The sequence below is a fragment of the Bolinopsis microptera genome, chromosome 13 (genome assembly GCF_026151205.1).
Source record: "Bolinopsis microptera isolate Bmic1 chromosome 13, MBARI_Bmic_1.0, whole genome shotgun sequence".
In the NCBI taxonomy this organism is placed as follows: domain Eukaryota; kingdom Metazoa; phylum Ctenophora; class Tentaculata; order Lobata; family Bolinopsidae; genus Bolinopsis; species Bolinopsis microptera.
Window position 1 is genome coordinate 15,861,033 of NC_087084.1, and position 23,594 is coordinate 15,884,626.

General features: G+C 40.3%; 3 protein-coding genes and 1 long non-coding RNA gene across 4 annotated transcripts in view; 2 read left to right on the forward strand and 2 right to left on the reverse strand.

Annotated features, from left to right (window-relative positions):
• The window catches only part of LOC134825286 (serine/threonine-protein kinase 16-like), a 76,948-nt gene that overhangs the window by 37,100 nt on the left and 16,254 nt on the right, over positions 1 to 23,594 (forward strand). The gene's annotated exons all lie outside the window — the stretch shown is intronic.
• Positions 283 to 6,511, forward strand: LOC134825281 (piwi-like protein 2). Its single transcript, XM_063837438.1, has 12 exons — positions 283 to 405; positions 549 to 738; positions 1,627 to 1,790; positions 2,011 to 2,132; positions 2,267 to 2,450; positions 2,575 to 2,732; positions 2,916 to 3,096; positions 3,227 to 3,303; positions 3,509 to 3,673; positions 3,887 to 4,040; positions 4,428 to 4,571; positions 4,820 to 6,511. Exons 1-12 carry the CDS (start codon positions 326 to 328, stop codon positions 5,790 to 5,792), a joined length of 2,592 nt encoding a protein of 863 aa, XP_063693508.1. The 5' UTR covers positions 283 to 325; the 3' UTR covers positions 5,793 to 6,511.
• The window catches only part of LOC134825289 (uncharacterized), a 54,797-nt gene continuing 44,997 nt past the window's right edge, over positions 13,795 to 23,594 (reverse strand). Inside the window, exon 3 of the long non-coding RNA XR_010161529.1 lies at positions 13,795 to 13,919. This is a non-coding gene — a long non-coding RNA (uncharacterized LOC134825289). The remainder of the gene's footprint in view (positions 13,920 to 23,594) is intronic.
• LOC134825287 (uncharacterized) lies at positions 14,345 to 23,147 on the reverse strand. Its single transcript, XM_063837451.1, has 8 exons — positions 23,012 to 23,147; positions 19,442 to 19,515; positions 18,937 to 18,989; positions 18,022 to 18,085; positions 17,531 to 17,650; positions 16,640 to 16,762; positions 15,241 to 15,365; positions 14,345 to 14,421 (listed from the first exon to the last, which is right to left on the reverse strand). The coding sequence occupies exons 1-7, from the start codon at positions 23,037 to 23,039 to the stop codon at positions 15,261 to 15,263; spliced, it is 567 nt and encodes a 188-aa protein (XP_063693521.1). The 5' UTR covers positions 23,040 to 23,147; the 3' UTR covers positions 14,345 to 14,421; positions 15,241 to 15,260.

Sequence of the window (23,594 nt, forward strand, 5' to 3'; positions counted from 1 at the left end):
CCTTAACGTTTATATTAGTTTAGCTAATAAGACCCTTAACGTTTACATTAGTTTAGCTAATAAGACCCTTAAAACGTTTACATTAGTTTAGCTAATAAGACCCTTAACGTTTACATTAGTTTAGCTAATAAGACCCTTAACGTTTACATTAGTTTAGCTAAGAAGACCCTTAACGTTTACATTAGTTTAGCTAATAAGACCCTTAACGTTTACATTAGTTTAGCTAATAAGACCCTTAACGTTTACATTAGTTTAGCTAATAAGACCCTTAACGTTTACATTAGTTTAGCTAATAAGACTAAGAAGGGCGGACTCTAAGTGAAACATGATTGGACGGGGTGGGTTGGCTGCTAAACTACTGGAGAACGAGCTGAAGCTACCACCAATGCCTTCTGGCTTTGGAAGGTACTGTTCATACAACAATTATGTTTTAACTTTAAATATGTGTGGGGTTCGCTAATGAAATTTCCTGTATAATTTCGATTCTTCTTTTCTCGAGTTAAAGTGTTATATTTGATAAATTAAGTAAAGGTTGCGTTACATCCCAGAGGAGCAGGAGTAGGTAGAGCTGCAATGTCTCGTAGTTTAGCAATGAACGGACCTCCAGGACACTTCATTAGACAACCCAACAAGTGCTCTATACCTGGTGGGACTGCTGCTAAGGGCGGGGCGGCGATGGGACCCCCTCTTCTAGTGAGTACTGGTGGGACTGCAGAGATAACAACTACTCTTAACAAGGTGGGTGATAATGATAAAAGGCTCTTTTCCTTACAATTTGGTTCAGGAAGGCGACAAGGGAAAGTACTTCAAATTGAATAAACCGTTAAGAATTGTAATTACAATATCTCAGTGTTCCTCAAATACTATGTCAATAATTCGAATATCCTAGTTATTTAACTGTAAACTTTAACTGCAACTTCCGTTGTACTCAAACCAACTTGCCATCCAACAGGCCCACTCTTAAATATCCCCAGATAGTATAAACAATCTCCCACTCGTTTTAGCAATCCCTAAACAAATCCCAAACTATCCTCCTTGTAACCAAAACAGAGGTGTTAAAATGCACCCTCTGATAATTAAAACAGCGATGTTAAAATGAACTCTCTGCACTACCCTGCTGTACTAAATGTCGTACACTAATATATGCCCTAAAATACTACGCTAAAATGACCCTACAACAATAACATGAGCTACATTCTAGTGAGTAGGTAGAGGGGGGTACAGTCTAGTGTCTTCTGCTGTTTTCGTCAGCATGTGCAAAATAGCAGCGAACCACTGGAAATATTCGTTTAAGAAGAAAGTGGCCACAAATTGTACTGGCCCAACACTCCAACACATTTGTATCTTGAAATACTTTAAATATATATACTTTCAATCATTCCATTCACTGAACAATGTAACAGTAACAACAGTACAGCTGCCTCAATTCTCATATTGTGTAGTAACTTGTAGTAACTTGAAGGAACTTGTAGTAACTTGTAGTATAAGTAACTAATGCTTCTTTCCCAGGCAGTCAAAGTGTGATTTAATATAAGTAGTGTTAAAATTCTGTAACTCCCATAATTAGCGTTATACTGGTAACCATGGTAACAAATATAAAATATTGTAACAAAGTTAACTCTGCAGTTGACAGTGAGTGACGATACTGAGTTGCCCAGTAGACCGGGTTACGCGGAGGACGGAGTCAGCATTCCAATCATCACCAACTTTATAAAAGTGAAGTTCACTGACACAGACGTCTTCCAATACCACATTACATACGACCCTCCTGTAGACAGCAAGTTCCTCAGGTCAGTGTTACCTCTCCTTAACTAGGTAACCAGGTAACCTGGTAACCAGGTAACCAGTGTTACGGGTTACCCCCCTTTTTACCCCATTATATTTATTGAAACTGTGCAGGAATTATTTATTAACCGGGAAAAACAGCGGGATTTATCAAAATAACGCCGCCCCTTATTTTCTACCCGTCCCTTAGCATTATCCGGGATGTGTTTATAATTATACCCCTAGGCACAAGCTTCTAGAGCCGAGACTAGCTGATAACAGAGCCTGGAGATTTGACGGTGCTATTCTCTACTCCTCTGCTCAACTACCCTCTCAAGGCTACTTCACGAGTCTCAAAGAAAACACTGGTCAGAATTCACATTACTATATTGTATGATGTCTTCATAGAACCTGAATAATTAGAGTGTCTCAAAATACAACTTTACAACAATACACCTATAATACGCACTATTAGTACTACTATTATATTACTGTGTTACAGGAGAGGACATTACCATGAGGTACACGTTAACCAAGACTATAAGTATAGAGAAGTGTATACCTCTACTGAACATTATATTCCGCACTGTTCTCTCTAAACTCAGATACACCAGAATGGGGAGGAACCTCTACGATCCGGCCAGATCTGTTCACATTCCCAAACACAAGCTCGAGCTCTGGCCAGGGTAATTATTAACTTAATTAAAATTCTATTTAGTAACTTAAGTTAGTAATTAGTTATTAAATGATCACTAGTGAGTTACCAATGTTCCTATTACGTTGCCATGGTTACAACACTAAATCACACAGGTACGTGACCTCAGTGTCGCAACTAGACGGCGGGTTCATGCTGCAAACTAACGTGTCCCACAAGATGCTGAGAACTGACACTGTGATGGATATGTTACTGGAGATACACAAGACTCAGCCTCATAATCTGCAGTCACGGGCTGTCAAGGAAATAGTGGGTCAGTAGTTTTACTGCTTTTAGATTGCATTTTGCAGGGTCACTAGTATTTAGTAGCGTTGCTAGGATCCATTATTCCATCTAACTAACACAGTAACACCCTGTCCCCTGACCGTAGTTCTGCTACAAAACCCAGTAACGTGTCAGATCACGTGATATAAATGTAACCATGGTAACGTATCAGGTCACGTGATAATGACGAGGTATAACAACCAGACGTATCGTGTAGACGATATCGTGTGGGATGAAACTCCCCGGTCCTGTTTTGAGGACAGAAGAGGAAACAAAATATCGTACATAGAGTATTACCGAGATCAATACAGTATTGTTATAAAGGACTGCTCTCAGCCACTCCTTCTTCACAGGTTATATCTTGTTTCTTATTATTGTTTAGTTTTATATTTCATATCATAGTTCTTCAATTCGCACCATGTTTTATTGTTGAGTATTATATAAGAATATACTGTAAGCTGATCTAATGTCTGATGTCCACAGAATGAAGCCCAAAAGAGGACAGAGCCAGCAAGAAGAGAGGCTGATTTATTTGATCCCTGAACTTTGTGCTATGACAGGTAAACTACCCCCCCCCCCCCCCCCCGTAGATGTACCCCGTCTCCCTACCCCCTGTCATCCCCCCGTCCCCCCCCCCGTAGATGTACCCCGTCTCCCTACCCCCAACCCCCCCCCCCCCCCCCCCGTAGATGTACCCCGTCCCCCCCCCCCCCCTCCCCGTCCCCCCCCAGCAACCCGTCCCCTCTCTCACACCTCCCTTCTCAGGTTTATCCCAGTCTACTATGGACGACTTTATGGTTCGTAAAGATATTGTAGCTCACACCAGACTAGATCCCAGAGACAGAATCAAGGCTATTAAAGGCTTCATTTGTAACGTGAAGGAGTCACCTGAGGCCACTGAAGAGCTCAGACGCTGGAACCTCCATATCGGTTAGTAACCAGATAGTAACCAAGATAGTAACCAGATAGTAACCAGATAGAACCTCCATATCGGTAAGTAACAAGAAAGTAATCGGATTTATATTCGATTAGTAAAATGTTTACTGATAATTGTCCAGTGTCCTCCATGATTACACACGTGCTGAATTACTTGCCTGATATATCTGAGAACTACTAAGTTGACTATTTGCTGTATTATTTCAGACGATGAAACATTACACGTACAAGGAAGAGTGCTGGAGTCTGAACAGATTATATTCGGGGGAGGAGGAAACACACATACTGTCGGAGAGAGAGCTGATTTCTCTCAAGCTACCACAGTCAACGCTCCACTCACACCCGTCAATCTCGACAACTGGTAAAAACATCTACTATTTACCTTTACTATTTACCTCATCTACTATTTACCTTTACTATTTACCTCATCTACTATTTACCTTTACTATTTAGTATTTACCTTTACTTTATTTTCTTATCTCCTCACCTCATCCCATCTTTTATTTAGGTTACTAATCTGAGTAACTCCCAGGTTATTAACCTAAGTAACTCCCAGGTTACTAATCTGAGTAACTCCAAGGTTACTAACCTAAGTAACTACCATATTACTAATCTGAGTAACTCCCAGGTTACTAATCTGAGTAACTCCAAGGTTACTAACCTAAGTAACTCACAGGTTACTAACCTAAGTAACTCACAGGTTACTAACCTAAGTAACTCCCAGGTTACTAACCTAAGTAACTCCCAGGTTACTAGTATGTACGCAGCGGGATCAGAACAAAGGGCGTGATCTGGTAACGGTAATGAAGGAAGGAGCAAGGAAACTGGGTATGAGAGTAGCGGCCCCTGTAGTACTGCCGCTCAGAGACGATAGGACGGAGAGCTTTATAAGGTAAATATAGTTAGTTACTAGTACTAGTAACTAACCTTAGTTACAAGTAACTAACCTTAGTTAACTATTATAAGTAACAAGTACAAGTAACTAATATTAGTTAACTATTATGAGTAACAAGTACAAGTAACTGATATTAGTTAACTATTATGAGTAACAAGTACAAGTAACTGATATTAGTAACTACAATTTGTAGTGTACTAGAATAAGTAACCAGTATTTAACATTTTAACACTGTTCCACCACAGAGCGATAACTAGTAACCACTCTAATGATGTGCAGCTGGTGGTTACCATAGTTCCCTCTGACAGAGACGACCGCTATAACGCTATAAAGCAGCTGTGTTACATTGACATAGCTATAGCTTCTCAAGTAATCAGGACTAGGACCCTGTCCCAGCCTCAGAAGCTGAGGAATGTAGTTCAGAAGATAATGCTGCAGATAAACGCTAAGTTAGGAGGGGAGTTGTGGGCGTGTAATATCCCTCTGGGTAATGCTATGATAGTAGGTATAGACACTTACCACGACCCAACTAGCCGGGCAGGCTCCTCCTTTACTGGGTTTGTAGCCTCAATGAACAAGATTACTACCCAGTACTTCTCTACTTCTAGAGAGGAAGAGAGAGGTCAGGAGTTCTCCTCCTCTCTACAGAACATGATGACAGCTGCTTTGCAAAAGTACCTGGAGAAGAACGCTAAGTTACCGGAGCGTATCATAGTGTTTAGGGACGGGGTGTCGGAGGGACAGTTCTCTGTGGTTAAACAGTACGAAGTAGCACAGTTTGAAGCAGCCTTCTCTCATCTAGAGGGAGGTTACAAGCCCCAGCTAGTAGTGGTTGTGGTGCAGAAGAGAATTAGAACTAGAATGTTCTACAGTGAGGGGGAAGGTAACAGAGGCAAGGTAATGAACGCTCCCCCAGGTACAGTGCTAGATCACACAGTTACTAGTGATACTCTCTACGACTTCTACCTGGTCTCCCAGCATGTGGGGAAAGGAACAGTCACCCCCTCTCATTACGTAGTAGTACACAACACCAGTACTCTAAAACCTGACCACATTCAGAAACTCAGTTACAAGTTAACCCACATGTACTGGAACTGGCCGGGTACTGTGAGGGTACCTTCAGTCTGCCTATACGCTCACAAGATAGCTTATATGCACGGGCAACATCTCCACCGTCCTGCAGCTCCTGCCATGTCAGATAGACTCTTCTATCTTTAGTTACCATGACAACATCTCCACCGTCCTGCTGCTCCTGCTATGTCAGATAGACTCTTCTACCTCTAGTAATTCCAGGTATTGTACCTCAAGACAATGTTAATCAGTTTATGAGAACTGCTATGTTTTTGACTTTGTTCTATAGTGCTCTCATTTGAAGTTAGTCACTACCAGAATAGAACGTTAACCGAGGTAACCAGGGTAACGGGTAACCAGGGTAACCAGGGTAACGCTAACCAAAGAATCTAAGTGTCTGATTAATATAATGTAAGATAAATCCTCCTCAAACCAGACTAAAACTTCAGATGAGAACATTGTAAATATTATAATAATGTGACACTAGTTTCTCTACTTTGTGGTGTCTGGTAAATGGGAAAGCTTGTTACTAGTACTATACTAGTACTATTTGTAAAGTAGTTGTAAGGCCCCTTGTTACGTGTGTTTAATTTAGTGAGTTTATTTTAATTATCATTAATATTGCTGCACCCACTTTACCCACTTTACTGCCATCACATCACAATGAATGTTACGATTAAAAGATTTTTCATCAGTGCCACTTTTTTCTCCACATTTATGTGGCTGCAAGTTTTTATTGTAATTAACCAGTATTTTCTGGGCATGAACATTATTTTGTTAATTTTATGACTAGGGGAAGTGGTAGTAGGACAGTACTACCCCACCCCAGAAATTCGTTTTGTTAAATGTCTGAAAATGAGTTTCATGATATCAGAGTATTTTTTCATTATTTTATTGTTCTATTCAAAACACCCTTACTTGGGCAGAAATTAGAAGTTAGAACTATAAAAATACAGTATCTATATTTTTATAATAATAAACCCTAATAAGGATTGTAATGAGGGTTGTGAAGGAAAAGATAGGTGCTGACAGTCAAACGTGTAGCGGTACAAAACTGGATGGCGCGGCGACAATTTCATGGAGTCCTAAAACTACTTGTTACACTCGCCGCGCGCGCGCCATTGACACGCCACTTTGAAGTGTACCATTCGGCGTCCACACTTCACGATTGCAACCAAATTCGTGACCCGTCACCAATTTTGCACTGGCTTCTGTGTGGAAATTTCATCTAGTTAACCCCATTAATTCCCCCCAGAATACTGATGTAACATTCCCTTCAGTACCGAGACGTGAACATGCCCTTAAAGTAATTGTACTAAATCTTGGGAATGCTTTCACTGAGTCAAATAATTCAAATAACACATAAACAACTCTAACATCACTGATATAATATCCCATGAATCGTTGGAGAATTTAGCACAAGCAAAGCGTAACCGACTCGGTAAAAATAAGAACTAATTAAATCACAGTAATTTCTATTCAAAATAAAGTTCGCTGAAAAATAGATAACTCAAAACCTGAAACATTCCCGCTATATAAATAGATAGGTCAGTTTGTTGCTAAATTTTTTACAATGATACTGTCACTATTGAAATCCTGGCAGTGGTATCATGGTAACGTGTTGTCATGGTAACGAGTTCTGATATTCAACTTCCACTTTCGCTTCCGCTGAACTTAACAAGAACCTCGTCTAATACTTCTTCCAGCTTGCTAGAGGAATCTGAAATAGAGAAACACTCAGTAACCATATCGAGGGGGGGGGTGTCCAACCCCAAAAAAAAACATTTTACCTAATTTCTATTTTGGGAATGGGTTTTTTTTTGGGGCTTTTTTGGATTTTTTCCCCTGTTTTTGTAACTTGTTTAATCTAATTCGACTACATTGAAAACAAAACATATCAGTAACCAGTTGAAGACGATTAGCACAAATCTACTATAATCGCCCTCTCCCAGTTACCAACTACCAATATTCTGAATAATCCTGATAGGAACCTACCAAACAGTGATTTGGAGTGTTGCGAATCCTCTGTGTAGTCGTGAGCGAACTGTCCGGTTGCTATAGCGACTTCTCGACACAGGTCCAATATATCAATATCTGAGTAAACAAATTTTACAAACAGGTTTTAGCTGTAACCGTAGTAACAAGCTAAAAATGACTATATAACCCCCCCCCCCCCCCCCCCCCCCCCCCAGAATAACACCGAGAACTCGCCTGATATGCTGTGGTTTTGAAACTCAGCCGGGGGGTCGACCCCCCACTCTGCCTCACATAAAGCTGTAGGCATTTCTAGTCTCTCAATACACATACTAAAAACTAAAAGCTTGTCGGATTTAAACTTGACATAAAATACAACTATAATTAGAAACGATCAACTGTGCCAGACAAATTTAGTACAATATATAAACTATAGAGATGTGTTTGAATGTATGTTATTTAGTACAATATATAAACTATAGAGATGTGTTTGAATGTATGCTATATTGTACAGTCCTCCAAATAACAGTAGGCTGCTCTACCAAACCAAACTAAAGAACAATCCTGTGCAGCTAAGTAAACCAAACCAAATGCAGCTAGCTATGTACTAATTCATAAACATTCTGATTACTGACAATAGCCAGTCTCGTATTTCCAAATTAAGGAGAATTAGGATTATTAGTGTAATTAGAGAGCCGCTGACTGACCACTCCGCAAGCAATTCCATCCTATTAAGTGCTGATTGAGCTAATGTAGACATATGACCCCGGACCCGACTCACTTTACCCACTGATGGTAATATCTAGTGGTATGTTACCATGACAACACGTTACCTAATGGTATTATCTAGTGTAATGAGAAAGTAAAGTGTGTTTCTTAGCAAGATCACACGCTGTGTACTACCACTATTACTACTATAAACTATTAACTATATACTCATTGAAATAGCAAGATCCAAATATTTACATGTTACTGGTTAGTTACTATTAAGTTATTATAGTTACTATAGTAACAACGTTAAAATATCACTACTAGTACATATTTAAAAGCTAATTTGAAGTTATCAGCACCGAAGAAACAGCGCACACAGCAGCAACTGTCGCGCTAATTAGATGTAGACAAATATAGCCGGGCTATTTTCAAACCGCAGTTTTTCTGCTGATTTGAACTGAGCATTTCACGTGGTAATATAACTGTGAATCAGAAAATATTACATAATAATTACTAATAATTACTATAATCATAGAGTGTTTACTATTATGTGTACATTTTTATAGTTTCATTTCTTGGCTCTACGGAACCAATCCAACAATTAGTCCTTGCAATTTCTAAACATTCTATTTCAATAGAAAATAAAAATCTCACCCGGATTAGAGAATGTATCTTCGTCTCCCAACATAATGTCGTCACCTAGAATATAGGGGAGTCACCTTGACTATAGCTATAATAGGGGTCACCTACAATATATAGGCGCAAACTATAATAGAAAGGGGGTATTCTGTCCAAGAAGCTAGTGGAAGAAGCCCCGTGATATTCTACAAGCCGTAGTACATACATACGTCATACAAGGCATATAAGGCTGTTTCGGATAATGACAAATATCAGTCACAATTTGTGACTCACAAAAGCAGTTACCTCCGGGTCGTGGTATAATATATCAGATGCAGAGACTGGTTACCTGGTTACCTGGTTACCTGGTTACCTGGTTACCTGGTTACCTGGTTACCTGGTCACCTGGTTACCTGGTTACCTGGTTACCTGGTAAGCAGTTACCTCCGGGGCGTGGTATATTTAAAGTCACGTGACGGTACATTAGAACTATATATCAGATGCAGAGACAGCTTGAAGCTGAAAATCTAAGTACAAATGACAAAATAAAACTTAGTTGAGTGTGGATCCACAGAGAAATACTGATTATCGCACAGTATGCTATATTGTTATAGTGTTATAGTAAATTGTCGTACATTGTACCGAACTTCGATTAGCTCAGTCGTGGAAAGTCGTATATAGACTCTGTAAAGCCATGGTAACTATCACTATGGCAAGTGGCAACTATCTAAACCACTATCATCTAGGTTCATAGTTTGGAGAGACCGGACAAAAACGATATCACTCAAATTATTAGATCATCACAACACGTGACATGACGTCACACCACGTGACATGACGTCACAACACGTGACATGACGTCACACCACGTGACATGACGTCACACCACGTGATATTATGTGTATAAAAAGGACCAGTCAGGCGTGGGCTCTGGCTGCCTCGAGTGAAGGTTGGTAACGGATGTGTGCAATGTGCAGGTTGACACATCTTAGTGTAACTTCCTTGATGTTAGTCACATTTATTGCATATTTATTAAAAGTGCACTTATATAATATTGTACTAATATAGCGTGCACATCCAGGGCACCTAATTTTACCATGGCAACGCTGGACACTTAACCCAGGGTCACCATAACAGCAGGATATCAGGTTCATTCATCATTGACCAGTCATCCTCTCCTTTGCCTAGCAAAGTAGCAATGCCAAAATAAATATGTGGGTGCAATTCGAATATAATAGCTACAAGCTATTATATTAGCAGCACTGGAAGACATTTACAGTAGCGAAACTTACCAGCGAACTCCATACTAATAGTGGTTACTAGTTACTAGTATTACTATGATAACAGCAAACAGATCTGTGCAGAAAACGACTCTATACAGAAAGAGAGAGTTCAACTATAGCACATAATAATCGCTGCTCATTGATGTCCACCATCTGGCCTTATAAGGAATAATATGGTGGCCGGGGCTCTCTGATCTCATCACTGGAGCAGGGTCGTTAAATTATGCAGCAGTAATATCATACACAGTTGTTCATTACTCTCTCCTTATATGGGCATCACGTGACACAGTTGTTCATTACTCAGCATGTTGGGTAAAGAGTTGCAGGCCTGGCCAGATTGCATGCCACATGTGATTATCACGCTAAATCCTGTGAAAGGGGGAGGATTTCATTGGTCGCTCGCTTTGCACGTTTAATTCTGGCAACGGAGCGGACAATTTTACAGTAACAAGCACTCGGTGTAGGACAAGACGGTCAAACCTTTTAAAATTTGTCGCTATCTTACATTTACAAGAAAGAGAAAGAAATAAACTTTAGCATGTTTATATTGTATTACATTATTAGTACATTTTATAGCATATACTTTGTCTTTAGCATGTTTAGTACATTTCCGGTTCGATCACAGCGTGGATCATCTTGGACTGATTCGGAGCCATTTTGAAGTCGACTCTGCTTCATATTCCTAATATAATGCCAATGGAATGTACTCGATTTATATAGTGACAATTGCTAAAGCTAAGCAGCTTCATGAGCATGTTTCATCTCTGATGTTTATCCTCAGTCCATTTGCCACTCGTCCTCCTTCGATGTTCAACTTTCCATAGATTTTCCTGGCATCTGCTACACACTTGATTCACGATGTCAATCCTTCGCATCTCGCCGATCTTTGACCATTGTTAATGGTCTGACCCGGCGCGCGCTACTTCGTAGCACTTGCCATCGGGCCAACATTTCGAGAAGAAAGCGGCGCGCGCTACTTCGAAGAAATTTAGACGAGTAACATCCGTCAAGCCGATCTGCATAAGCATTATTGGATGCGCGCGCGACCCAGTATAGTAGTGCATCGCGCTACAACTCAGGCTAATATGTTCATAAACATAATAGAATAGAGATCCGGCGGAATGACAGGCTGAGCGCGGCCCAGTAAGATTGTCGATTGACGGTGTCAACCTTCGTGCTTCGCAGCTCTAACCGCTAATAAAAAATAACGCCTATCTAACGAAGCATTATTGGATTTACTGGGCGGCGCTCAAGCTCAGCCTGTCATTCCGCCTAGCCCTAATCTCTATTCTATTATTATGAATATAAATATAATCAATAAAAGCCTGACCTGGGGTCCCCAGGTAAGCATGAGAAAATCTACTTGTAGCGCGATTACAGATTAGATTGTAGATGCACTATAAGTATACACAAGATCACACGAGATGGACAGCATCACTGGGCCACGCCGAGCTGCAAAGGCCAAGGATCTTTAAGCAGGGGTCCGGTCGTTGATCGTTCACATTACTACGTAATCTGCAGCCGAGGGGATGGGTTTCGCTAGTGTAATTTGTACACGATAGCTATGTCAATGTGTAAAACTGACTACGCGTACTATACGGAGGGGGGTTAAAAATTGTGAGCGTGCTAAATCACTCTACAGTCGCGATCTTCGAAATTGTTTTAGAAGGGCCCCTGACAATTGCCTCTGACAATTGCAAATTGAAACCAACTTCAATCGCGATCGATGTATTTTCGGACGCTGAATCCGAATCACCCCCCATGGGCATGACATAGAGTTAAAATGCTCCCCTGACGAGATATTGGCGAAAAACTGTCTCGATCACGTGATATGACCGTAAAACTAAAACTATAAGGAAGTTAGTCTAATTTCTCGTTAGGGTGTAACTTTAACTTTAAGCATATGCTTTTGTTAAGGATTGGGTTAGGGTTACGATCAGATTAACAGGTGATACTCGTAAAATATTTGTTCCATAAATTACAGGCCCTTGACGAGTCCAACTTGGCGCGCGTCCTGGTACTGCATACTGGTAGGTTTTGTAGCGCGATGCGTTACTGTGCCGCACCGCGCACTCAATGAGGTTTCTCACAGCGAGCTGAAATGAATTGACATCGTCAATAATGTAGGTAATGTAGGTAATAATGGTAGGTTATAAACCTACAAGGATCAGATTAATGGGTTAGGGTTTCGAATAGTTGTACAGGACCAGCTAGAGAAAGGGTTGAAAAAGTTACGTGACAGTCGAGTGTAGAGTGATTAATCATCATCCTAAAAATTGTCCAAAAAGTGATTACGTAATATTTGTCTCACGTTGTGGACGTGACCTTCACATAGCCATGTGTCTACGCGTACTGCGTGACGCGCTACTGTTGCTCTAACCAGAGCCCTCTCGCTTGCAGTAGCGCGCGACCGCCGAAGGATCTACTTGTGAAACAAGCGCGTCACGCAGTACGCGTAGGCACATGGCTATGTGTAGCGCTACTGCAAGCGAGAGGGCTTTGGTTATATATTAGAGCAAGACGTGACCCTCATTGCTCATCGTCATTTTATTTCGTTTAATAAGATACTCGTGCATTGCGGGCCCACTATACAACGTGAGGCGCTGGCAACTTAACTAATCAAATTTCAATTAGGTGACTTGAGGGCAATTTACTGGGCGGCGCTCAGCCTGACATTCCGCCGAATCTTTATTATATTTATGAACATAATAGCCTGGAGTCCCTACGTTGTATGACCCGCCGCGCACGAAGTGCGCGGCTCCCCCTGTATCGTCGAAGACGATACAGGTAGTATAGTATAGTATAGGTCCACTATAGTGAAGCGACCGTGGGGGTCACCACGTGATACAAATAGTACACACATTTTTTTCTTTCATATTGGTAGAATCGTAAAATTGAACAAATTATGTGATTTTAGGGATGATGATTAATCACTTTCAACTCTACTGCTACACTCGACTGCCACGTGACTTCTTCAACCCGTTCTCTAGCTGGCCCTGAACGACTATTCGAAACCCTAACCCTCTAATCTGATCCCAACCCTTAACAAAAGCAAAAGCTGAAACCCTGACGAGAAGTTAGGCTAACTTCCTTATACGGTCATATCACGTGATCGGTGAGACAGTTTTTCGCCCATATCTCGGCATTTTAACCCTATGTCATGGCACATGGTATGGGGTTAATAATAATATAACGGGTGATACTCGTAAAATATCTGTTCGGGACCGTTGACGAGTCCAACTCGGCGCGCGTCCTGGTACTGGTAGGTTGTTAAAACACATGGGGGTGATTCGGAATCAGCGTCCGAAAATACATCGATTGAAGTTAGTTTCAACTGTCTTTGAACAATCTCGAAGATCGATTGTAGTGATTTAGCACGCTCGAAAAGTATTATCCTATTGCGAATTGTGGACGTAGTTCATTGTTGTATCACGTGGTGACCCCCACGGTCGCTTCACTATACCCTGTAGAGTTTCGACGATACAGGGGGAGCCGCGCACTCGTGCGCGGCGGGTCATACAACGTATGACAAGTTCATTGTGTGTTTTAACAGTGTATGCCCATCTTATTTTACAGCTAGGGGGACAAATTTTCGGACGATTCCATTGTATGATCGTTTATTGCTTTACTCTGTCATGCTCGAGAAATATTCAATAAAGATGCATTTAGTGATTTAAAGGGTGTGTCACTAGTTACCATGACAGCGAACACTCTTGCAGGTACCACCCGTATTCACACTCAGACCTGAGTTTAGTCATTTTCCGATACGAGATTGGGGACGGGTTCTGAAAACAAACAAACAACAAACAGTTACCATGACAACACTGCGTACACAACTTTAAAACAGAGTCTTGGAATGTAGCTGATTTATAGTTAGCTTCTAAGAAGAAATTGATCATTAAAATATAACTTTAACCCAACTTTGACATTCCCGACCTTTTCCATTTTCAGACACTCTCCGCTCCCCGATTACCACTTTAAGCATGGTGTACTGGCTATTTATTATTGGCTATTGTGTATAAATTACCCTGGCGTCAGCTTCTCCAAAGCCCCTCCCCTTATGTGAAGATCCCAAAGAACTAATTCACAATCTTAAAAGTAAAACACAGTATGTAGATTCTTGAAGCAAGAATTAAATCTCTAAAAAATTAAAAAGATCCTCGACTGAGACGTTGAACACCCCAGCGACCCTGAAATGAAGTTTCGTTAAATTAAATTATTTAAAGCTTACAAATAATGTCTCAATTATAGATTTATCAATTCATGATATTACAGGCCAAAGTGTTGTCGTATGGACAATCAATATTGAAAGCATCCGGTATTAGCGCGGCTTGTGAAAAAGCAGAAAATCCAAGAGTAAAATGTGAACGATACTTTGGACGCTACATGATTAAACATTTCGCGCGCGCTCTCTAGAACTCTCCGATGTGTCTTCCATGTTATCAGATAAACGTTGCCACTAACTTTATGTATATTCAGTTATGTCAGTGCTATTTTTAGTCCACTATTTCTTAACCACATGATATCAGTGTTTTAAGGAAGGGGAAGCATCATATCAATTTTACGAAAATGAGAGATATTAACTGTTTGCAATTTTAGGGCTGCAAACTATCAAAGTTTGGTATGAGGGGGGGGGGGGGGGTATGTATAAGTGATAGCACCTTGACACAGAAGGAAAGAGACAGAACATAGGGAATTATTTAAGAAATGTACTCTTGAGTGCTGCAATAAAAATAGTTGCAGGCAGTTCTCAACATATTTTCAGTATCTTACAATTTGTACCGAACATATCCCCCTACATGTACTATAATAACATATTTAAACTATTTTCGCAACTACAATTAAATACATTTATCGAGAATTATGTAATGTAACGCGATGGAAGTATTTTAAGCGGGCATATCCTGTCCAAACCCAGGATACATGACATACAGAATTTGGTTAAACTTGTTTGTATGAAAAGCATCAATACATGATATAATATGATATAAATAATAAATTTAACTAACCTAAAAACTTAGCAGTTTGTTTAGAACTTTTCAGTTCTGTACAAGTTATTGATGTAGTAGAAATTATCTCCCTCTCCGTCTCCGATGTAAAATATTTTAGCACCTTCAAGATCTTCCTTAACATCCTGGAAATGGATTGTGTTGAGTGTTGGCATGGTAACTAGTAAGTCAGTGTTGTCATGGTAACTACCTTACAAGACATATTTATGGCGGCCTAATTTGCGACGACCGAAATTTTGGCGGTCCGAAAATATGGCGAAATTGAACAAAAACCGTCAAATTTCGGACGTCACAGAAAATAAGGGTATTTTTCATCATTTTTTGTGACAGTAAGCAGTAAGGAAATTTCTGAAATTCGGTAAAATCATGTTCAAACTTAGTCTGTATTAAGACTGTAAGACTTTCATGTTAGCACATACATGTATTTTAATGCAAATTTAAACTGTATTGCTTGACATTCAATTCGTCATTGGTGTGGTGATAATTTGTCCCAAGATGCCAGAATTTATTTATTTATTTTACTTGATATTACTTTTTAGAAACAAAATAAAGCAGTGAAGGCACAGTCATTGAAATAAGCTAAAAGATAATGCGACGGATTCTATTACGACGACCGAAATTTTGGCGGTCCGAAAATATGGCGAAATTTTCGGAAAACCGCCACATTTCGTACGTTATAAATATGTCTTGTAAGGTAGTAAGTCAGTGTTGGCATGGTAACTAGTAAGTCAGTGTTGGCATGGTAACTAGTAAGTCTGTGTTGGCATGGTAACTAGTAAGTCAGTGTTGGCTTGGTAACTAGTAAGTCAGTGTTGGCATGGTAACTAGTAAGTCAGTGTTGGCTTGGTAACTAGTAAGTCAGTGTTGGCTTGGTAACTAGTAAGTCAGTGTTGGCATGGTAACTAGTAAGTCTGTGTTGGCATGGTAACTAGTAAGTCTGTGTTGGCATGGTAACTAGTAAGTCAGTGTTGGCATGGTAACTAGTAAGTCAGTGTTGGCATGGTAACTAGTAAGTCAGTGTTGGCATGGTAACTAGTAAGTCTGTGTTGGCATGGTAACTAGTAAGTCAGTGTTGTCATGGTAACTAGTAAGTCAGTGTTGGCTTGGTAACTAGTAAGTCAGTGTTGGCTTGGTAACTAGTAAGTCAGTGTTGGCTTGGTAACTAGTAAGTCAGTGTTGGCATGGTAACTAGTAAGTCTGTGTTGGCATGGTAACTAGTAAGTCAGTGTTGTCATGGTAACTAGTAAGTCAGTGTTGGCATGGTAACTAGTAAGTCAGTGTTGGCACGGTAACTAGTAAGTCAGTGTTGTCATGGTAACTAGTAAGTCAGTGTTGTCATGAATTAGCAATTTTAATTAATAGGGGACTTTTACTATTTAATTAATAATTAAATACTTACATGGTAAACCATCACGTTCTTCCACTGGGGTAGGATAAATTTGGCGAAGTTGGTGAGTTCTTTCTTCCATTCCTTCATTGCTCCTCCCTCGACCTTAGCTAAAGCATCTTCATCGCTCAGTTTCTGAAACAAAGGAAGAGTTTTAATATCCCTGCTAAAGCATCTTCATCGCTTTAATATGGTCAGCCCCCCATACTTTTCATATTTCATAATTGTATTGTGTATGGAGGTGATGTTATTGAGACTTTGGGCGGTCATAAAACTCGTGTTCTGAAAGTTGTCCTTTGTACTTGTTTCACTGACCTACGCTTTTTAGCAAATTTATACATTTCGGCCCAATTTATATGTTTGTTTGATTTGCAGTACATTTGAATATTTGCTATTTTGTAAAAGTTTTAAATCAAATCAGGTTTATCTCCTTAGCAAAACTGATTGAGCGGTCATCAGATCACGTAACATGACAAATCAATCAGAAAGTTGATAAGTTTCTCATTGAATTATAACATTTTCAATGGTGGTGAGGCCTGACTGGGTACCTCATAACCTGATATCTAGTAGCTTCGCTACAAGTTACGAAGCAGGAGATTAAAAATGGCGGGACACTGCATCCGACATCCTGAGCTACTTGCCAGTGATTTAGTCTTATGGGAACCTACGCACGGTAGAGCACAGCAAGGCCGACCAAGACAAAGCTACTTGTCTATGTTACTGAAGGAAGTTGGGACAAACTCTAAAGAGGAACTGCGAACCCTGATGCGGGACAGGGATATATGGAGGGGGTTTTCTGGCGTAGATCGGACTTAGCTCTGACATAGTAGTAGTAGTAGCTATAGTAGGTAATCTTAGTAGCTCTCATATTTCAGGTGTTATTTGAAAAAACCAAAAACTTACGTAGTCTTTTTCCTGGAGGCCGTCCACGAAGAATTTCTTCCATCTGGTCATGTTGTCCTCATCCGTCAGCCATTCCTTGAAACCTTTCTTGTTCATGTAGTTACACTCTACCAATTTGAACTGCAATTATTTAAACTTATCTTTCTGATACAATTAGAATTCTTTAAGTAAGATTGAACACTTTGTATCGTTAGATGATGGATATGAATAATATAGTAACATTCACTGGATTATATAAATAATATAACTGGTGACAAGGGTGTAACATAGTAATAAAGGTGTATCATGGTGAGAAGGGTGTAACATGATATGGTGACAAAGGTGTATCATGGTGACAAAGGTGTAAAAAGTGTGTAGCATGATGACAAAGGTGTAACATGATGATAAAGGTGTTACATGGTGACAAGTGTGTAACATGATGATAAAGGTGTAACATGATGATAAAGGTGTTACAAGGTGATAAGGGTGTTACAAGGTGATAAAGGTGTTACCTGGTGAACGAGGTCGATCTTCCTCTCTGAAGTTTCAGTACCAGCCTCCTCACCGTCCTCGGCACTGTAATTAGTGTTATTTAATTATCTAGTTTTATTTAATTATCTAGTGTAATGTAATTATAGACTCTTCGAGTGTAATGTAATTATAGACTCTTCGAGTGTAATGAGAAATTAGAGTGTAATATGTCTGGAATGCGATGTAACCAAGGAATGTAGAATTTAACTAAATGCAGTATGTATTGTCTAACCTTATAGCTGGACAATGACCATTGAAAAAATAAAATAAATAAATGCAGTATGCGAGCTCCGACAAAGTTAAAAAATATAAACCTTATTCGCCCGAGATTCGAGAACAGAGGTCACGTACAGAGGTCACGTACGAGAACAGAGGTCACGTACGAGAACAGAGGTCACGTACGAGAACAGAGGTCACGTACGAGAACAGAGGTCACGTACGAGAACAGAGGTCACGTACGAGAACAGAGGTCACGTGCGAGAACAGAGGTCACGTACGAGAACAGAGGTCACGTACGAGAACAGAGGTCACGTACGAGAACAGAGGTCACGTACAGGAACAGAGGTCACGTACAGAGGTCACGTACGAGAACAGAGGTCACGTACGAGAACAGAGGTCACGTACGAGATATAATTGTAAACTCTTTATATTACTATAAATCCCTCCTCAGCTGAACACAATTAAGACATGTTTTTTTCAATACTCATGACCCCCCCTCCCCTTTTTTGAATCGTATGTAACCACAAACTATAGTTACTATGGTTACTGTAGTTACTACAAACTATAGTTATATTACTATAGTTACTAGTTACTATGGTTACTGTAGTTATTGTGGTTACTATGGTTACTATGGTTACTACATACTATGATATCATTAGTAAGTTTACACCACTGACCTGGGGTTCGATCCGGCTAATACTACATCTTCATTGTTACTGTAGTGGCCCCACTGGAGACAAAAGTTGGTTAAGTTTATTTAACATTAAAACATTACACAAGATAAGGTTTTTAGGAGTAATTCACCTACAAAGTCTAAGAGGTTATGTATTCAGAGCGCTTACCAGCACACTGTAATTACACAATAAATCCCAAAATGATCTTGATAAAGGTTCAAATCTTAATTAACATTATCTTCTAAGCAGGACAAAATAAAGTAAAGTAAAGTTATAATTCGATAGTTGCTACCCAGCTAGGCAAGTAGTTATATCAATAAATTAATTATAATCTCTATTCAGAGATCTTCATATTTTCATTAATATCCCAAAACAAATAGAGTTCTACCTAAAATATCTAAGCAATGTAGGTGCATTAAGAATCGCACAGTTAAGTAACTATGACCTAATTATGGTAATTAAGGTAACTATGATAACAGTGGTAACTATGGTAACAGTGGTAACTCACCTTACATGCCGCCTTCACGATAGCTCCTCCAAAGAGTTCCTCGTAAGCGTAAGCGTCGCTAAAGTGGTCCTCGCCTGAAGAAAATATATTTGAATTGATGCAAACTTTTGAATAGCGATTAGAGTTGAAACTCGCGACCTCAAGCAAGTCAATCATGTTTTTGTTTTCATGTTACAGTTTAGATTTTGATCGTGAACAAATTGCAATATGTGTAGAAAGTGAGGGAAATTGACGTGTACATATAAATTATTGTGTCATAAAAAAAGGAACGATGTATACGTGATCTGAGATACCAATATCTCAATATCAAAAGGATAGTGTCTAGAAACATTCATAGTCCATGGTGGCAGGTATCAAGTTAAACGAAGTTACACTGACTGGCAATGTATACGATTGCCGTCTCCCTCTCTCACCCCTGACCGCTATCAGGGTGCTCCTGAGGATTGAGAATCTAATCCTGGTGCGCATGTAACACATAATAGCCGCATAGTCTTCTCCTCTCTTCTGGGATAGTTTTTCAGCGAGTCTCTTGTGGTATCTTGTGGCTTGTGGACCCCATCCGCCACTTGTTGAGTATATAAGTGGGGTAAAGGTGCCTTTTTCCACCTGGATGATTCTGTTGTTGTACTTTTTCATTTTCCTCATTTCATACGGCCAGGTAGCGCAGTTGGTTAGAACGCCTGTCTTACAATCGTTAGGTTGCGAGTTCGCAACCCACTGACTGCCTGGTCGTGGGGTGAGCGTCGTCGACGTTCAGCTAAGGATCATGAGTGGTCTATGCAGCCCCCCGGTCTACTCAGCCGAATACTCGAGAAATCGGGTGTGAGGGTTAAATGAGGAGCTGCACATTGCAGCAAAGTCTCGGACGAAGAAAGTATGGTACACACTACCTTAACCGTCACTGGCCAAAAAGATCCTTCGGCTTCCTGTAATTGGCTGGTTGCACTTGTGTAACATTGTGGCTGTTGGAATACACCGAAGTAAAATAAGTGTCTAGATAAAAAATGAGCTTTATAGATCTGTTCCATATCTTTTTTGTCATATGTGGGTGAGTTGGGGTGGGTAACACAGACATCAAAGAATGTTCGTTCAAATGTGCTCCAGAGACCTCGTGAGGATACATCAGGTGCAGCTCTATCAGCATTGGTACCAACAATTTCTTCATTATCAAGGGGTATCAATGCTGGCTCAGTCACTACATCTCTGCATACTTCACGCTGCAGCTCTGCATTTAGATCGCGGATGTTGTTGTGTCTCATAGAAACATAGCCACCTTTCTTGCATATAAGTGTGTGATTCACATTATTTCTCTCTCCACAAGCACAGTGAAATGGGGTGTTAGGGATCTCCCAACCATAACGCAAGTACAGAGCATCACGGAACTCAATCTTGTTCAGGGAGTAGCCAAATCTCTTCAATGGAAGTGCAGTAAGCCAACATCCTGAACCTTTCTCTTTGATGAACTGGAGAGATCTCTTTAGGTTGGGATCTCTTACACTGTCCTCTATTGATTTGCTAACTGTAAATAAGTGTTTCTCCTTGATTGCCTTGAGACTTTTTATAGTGTCATTTTGAATTGACATGTTGTAATGTTCAAGGGTGTTTTGCTGGTTGATAATCAGGTCTGTGAGGTCTTTTGTGATGGTGACTGAGGCTGTGAATTCTCTATTGCAGTTTTCAACTGGGTTGGAGATACCTAGGCCACCATGTCTGACTGGCAATGCAAATATGGAGCGGTCCAAGTCTGATATGTTCTTACCCAAGATTGTTGGAATAAAATCTGTTCTGATGCAATCATCCAATGGTTGAAACAAGTGACTTATACCCGGGATGGTCCTCTGAATGAACGTCCACCGGTGACAAATTCCCTTAGTATATGCAGTCAAAGCAGCTTGGGGCTCCTCAACAGCAATTGATGACAACAGCTTGATGTCCTTTTTTTTTTTTTTTTTTTTTTTAAAGAGAGGCTGGGCCTGGTTGGCCCACGAGAGGATAGCATATGGATGCTTTGCCTACCTCTGGGGTATGGCAGTCCTGTGGGAGGATGCCAGCGGAATCAAGATGTGTAATCACGGATGATGGTAAGTGTTGTGGGGTGTGTTATAGATAAACGGTTAGGTGGTGGTTGAGTGTGGAAGAGAGGGGCGAAACAAGACGGCGTTAAAGTAGTCGCTATGTTACACCTGTCTGGTCCAACTCCTCCGGCACCACTAAGCGTTTAGTGTGGTTTGTAAAGTTGACAATGGTGGAGATGTGTTGGTTGTCGAATATGTCATTGACAGAGAGGTAGTAGTCCCGGAAATATTGACCTCTTATTTGGGCAATAGCCGGGCACTGTCCGAGAAAGTGTGAGACAGTCTCCTCTCCGTCGCCGCATTTTGGACAAGCACTTGTGTCTGATTTGTGAATGGTGTGTAGGTGTTTGTTGAGGCCACAATGTCCCGTGATGAGGTGCACTGCAGTTCTGTAATTTTGTCTGTTGTTGCTGAGTGTAGTGTTGAGATTTTTGATGATGTTGATGTTTTTATGTCCAAGTGTCAGTTTAGTGTGTCTGGGACCATTAGTAATCCATGATTCTTGATTAAGTTTTGTGACTTTGTCGTTGATCAGGCGTTTGATGTAAGATTGTGGAATTGGGCAATTCAAAGTGGATTCACTGGTTGTGCCATTTTTGGCCAGCTCGTCTGCTTTTTCATTACCCCACAATCCGATGTGTGCTGCTATCCATCTGATCTCTAAGGTGTTAGTGGATCCGAGTGTATTGAGGGTGTCGTAGCAGTCTCTAGTGGTTCTACTCCTCGTTGAAGGTGAGGATATAGCTTGAATAGAGGAGAGACTGTCTGACCATATGATGATATGTGTGTTTGTGTAAGTTGATAGATATTTACAAGCTTCGATGATGGCAGTGAGTTCAGTTTGATAAACGGTGCAATAATCAGGAAGCTTGAATGATCTTTCATCTAGTGTAGTGTTGTTGTTGTCTGTGGTGATAATATAACCAGCCCCGCTACCTGAGTCTGTGCGTGACCCGTCTGTGTAGCAGGTGATGGTTTCACTGGGGATGTTGTCGATGGTGTTTTGGAGTGAGCCTCTATATTCAATGTTGTCAGCTCCAGGAGTGGTGACCGTGAAGCGTCGTTCAAGCATCATGGTTGGTATAGATAGGTCTCTCTCTGCTTTGGGTGGTATGTTGAGGTCTACCATGAATTGTTTGTTGATAGTGGTGTGAGTTGTGATGGTACCTTTTCTGGGGGCGATAGTTTCGAGGGTTAGGCTTCCATATGCTTGAAGCCTGGCTGTGCCCTTTGCTGCTTCACCTCTCAGGAAAAGTATGATATCTGGAGTGTTAGTGTCCTGACACCATTTATGGACTTTATCTGAGACATATTTGTTCTTAAAAGCTTCGCTGCCAATTGCTGCACCCAAATGGCGTTCTCCTTCAGACTCAATTTTAATATACGTCACGTACATTGAATTTGGAGCGCGATCTTAGTTTTAGCACCATCACGTGGCAATCAAAATATCAAGCTACACTTAAATAATATGAGATAATGAATTATAAAGTCTCACCAGTGCATCTATCGATAAAGACAAGCATGTCGAAGTGTCAGAAATATACTGATAAACTTGTGGTGTCAGTTCAAACAAACGGGGTAAAAGGACGAGATCAACTGGCGCAATCGTTGAAGTACGCGCACTAGCGCTCGATTCTAATTTTAATTCTTAAAACCTGGAGTGGTAAATTTAGGAATGCGCGGCGTTCGGAAAATCTAGTCATAACAATATTATTTTATAAACATAACCAAATAACTAATTTCAAAATCAGACAGTCAAAATTAATCATTAAAGCGTTTTAAAATTAATTTTTATGCAATTAGTAGGCAAATTTTGCTTTTAAATATGTAATTACCACTATGTTCAATAGTAAATATTGACCGCGCGCAATCAATGAAAATAAAAGTAGAAAGTGCGGACTCACGTGCCTAGAATTAATATTTTCAAGTTCTCATTTTTACACGCGTGTACTTTAATACGCAGCTGCTGGTCGCCTCATGTTTGAAGTTGTTGACTCCATTGAATATTATTATGCTGTTATTCTTATAAGGTATCTTCTGTGCGATGGTTACGTAACCCCTGAGTAGAGTCAGGGCCC

What these genes read in the sequence shown, in the direction of transcription:
- LOC134825281 (XM_063837438.1), top strand. Translation starts at nt 326, where the DNA reads ATGATTGGACGGGGTGGGTTGGCTGCTAAACTACTGGAGAACGAGCTG. An exon ending in GAGTCTCAAAGAAAACACTG is followed by an intron (nt 2,133 to 2,266) that starts GTCAGAATTCAC and finishes ACTGTGTTACAG; the next exon opens with GAGAGGACATTACCATGAGG. An exon ending in ACGCTGGAACCTCCATATCG is followed by an intron (nt 3,674 to 3,886) that starts GTTAGTAACCAG and finishes GTATTATTTCAG; the next exon opens with ACGATGAAACATTACACGTA.
- LOC134825287 (XM_063837451.1), bottom strand. Translation starts at nt 23,039, where the DNA reads ATGCTTGTCTTTATCGATAGATGCACTG. An exon ending in CTTTATCGATAGATGCACTG is followed by an intron (nt 19,516 to 23,011) that starts GTGAGACTTTAT and finishes TATTTTCTTCAG; the next exon opens with GCGAGGACCACTTTAGCGAC. An exon ending in GCCTCCAGGAAAAAGACTAC is followed by an intron (nt 16,763 to 17,530) that starts GTAAGTTTTTGG and finishes CCTTTGTTTCAG; the next exon opens with AAACTGAGCGATGAAGATGC.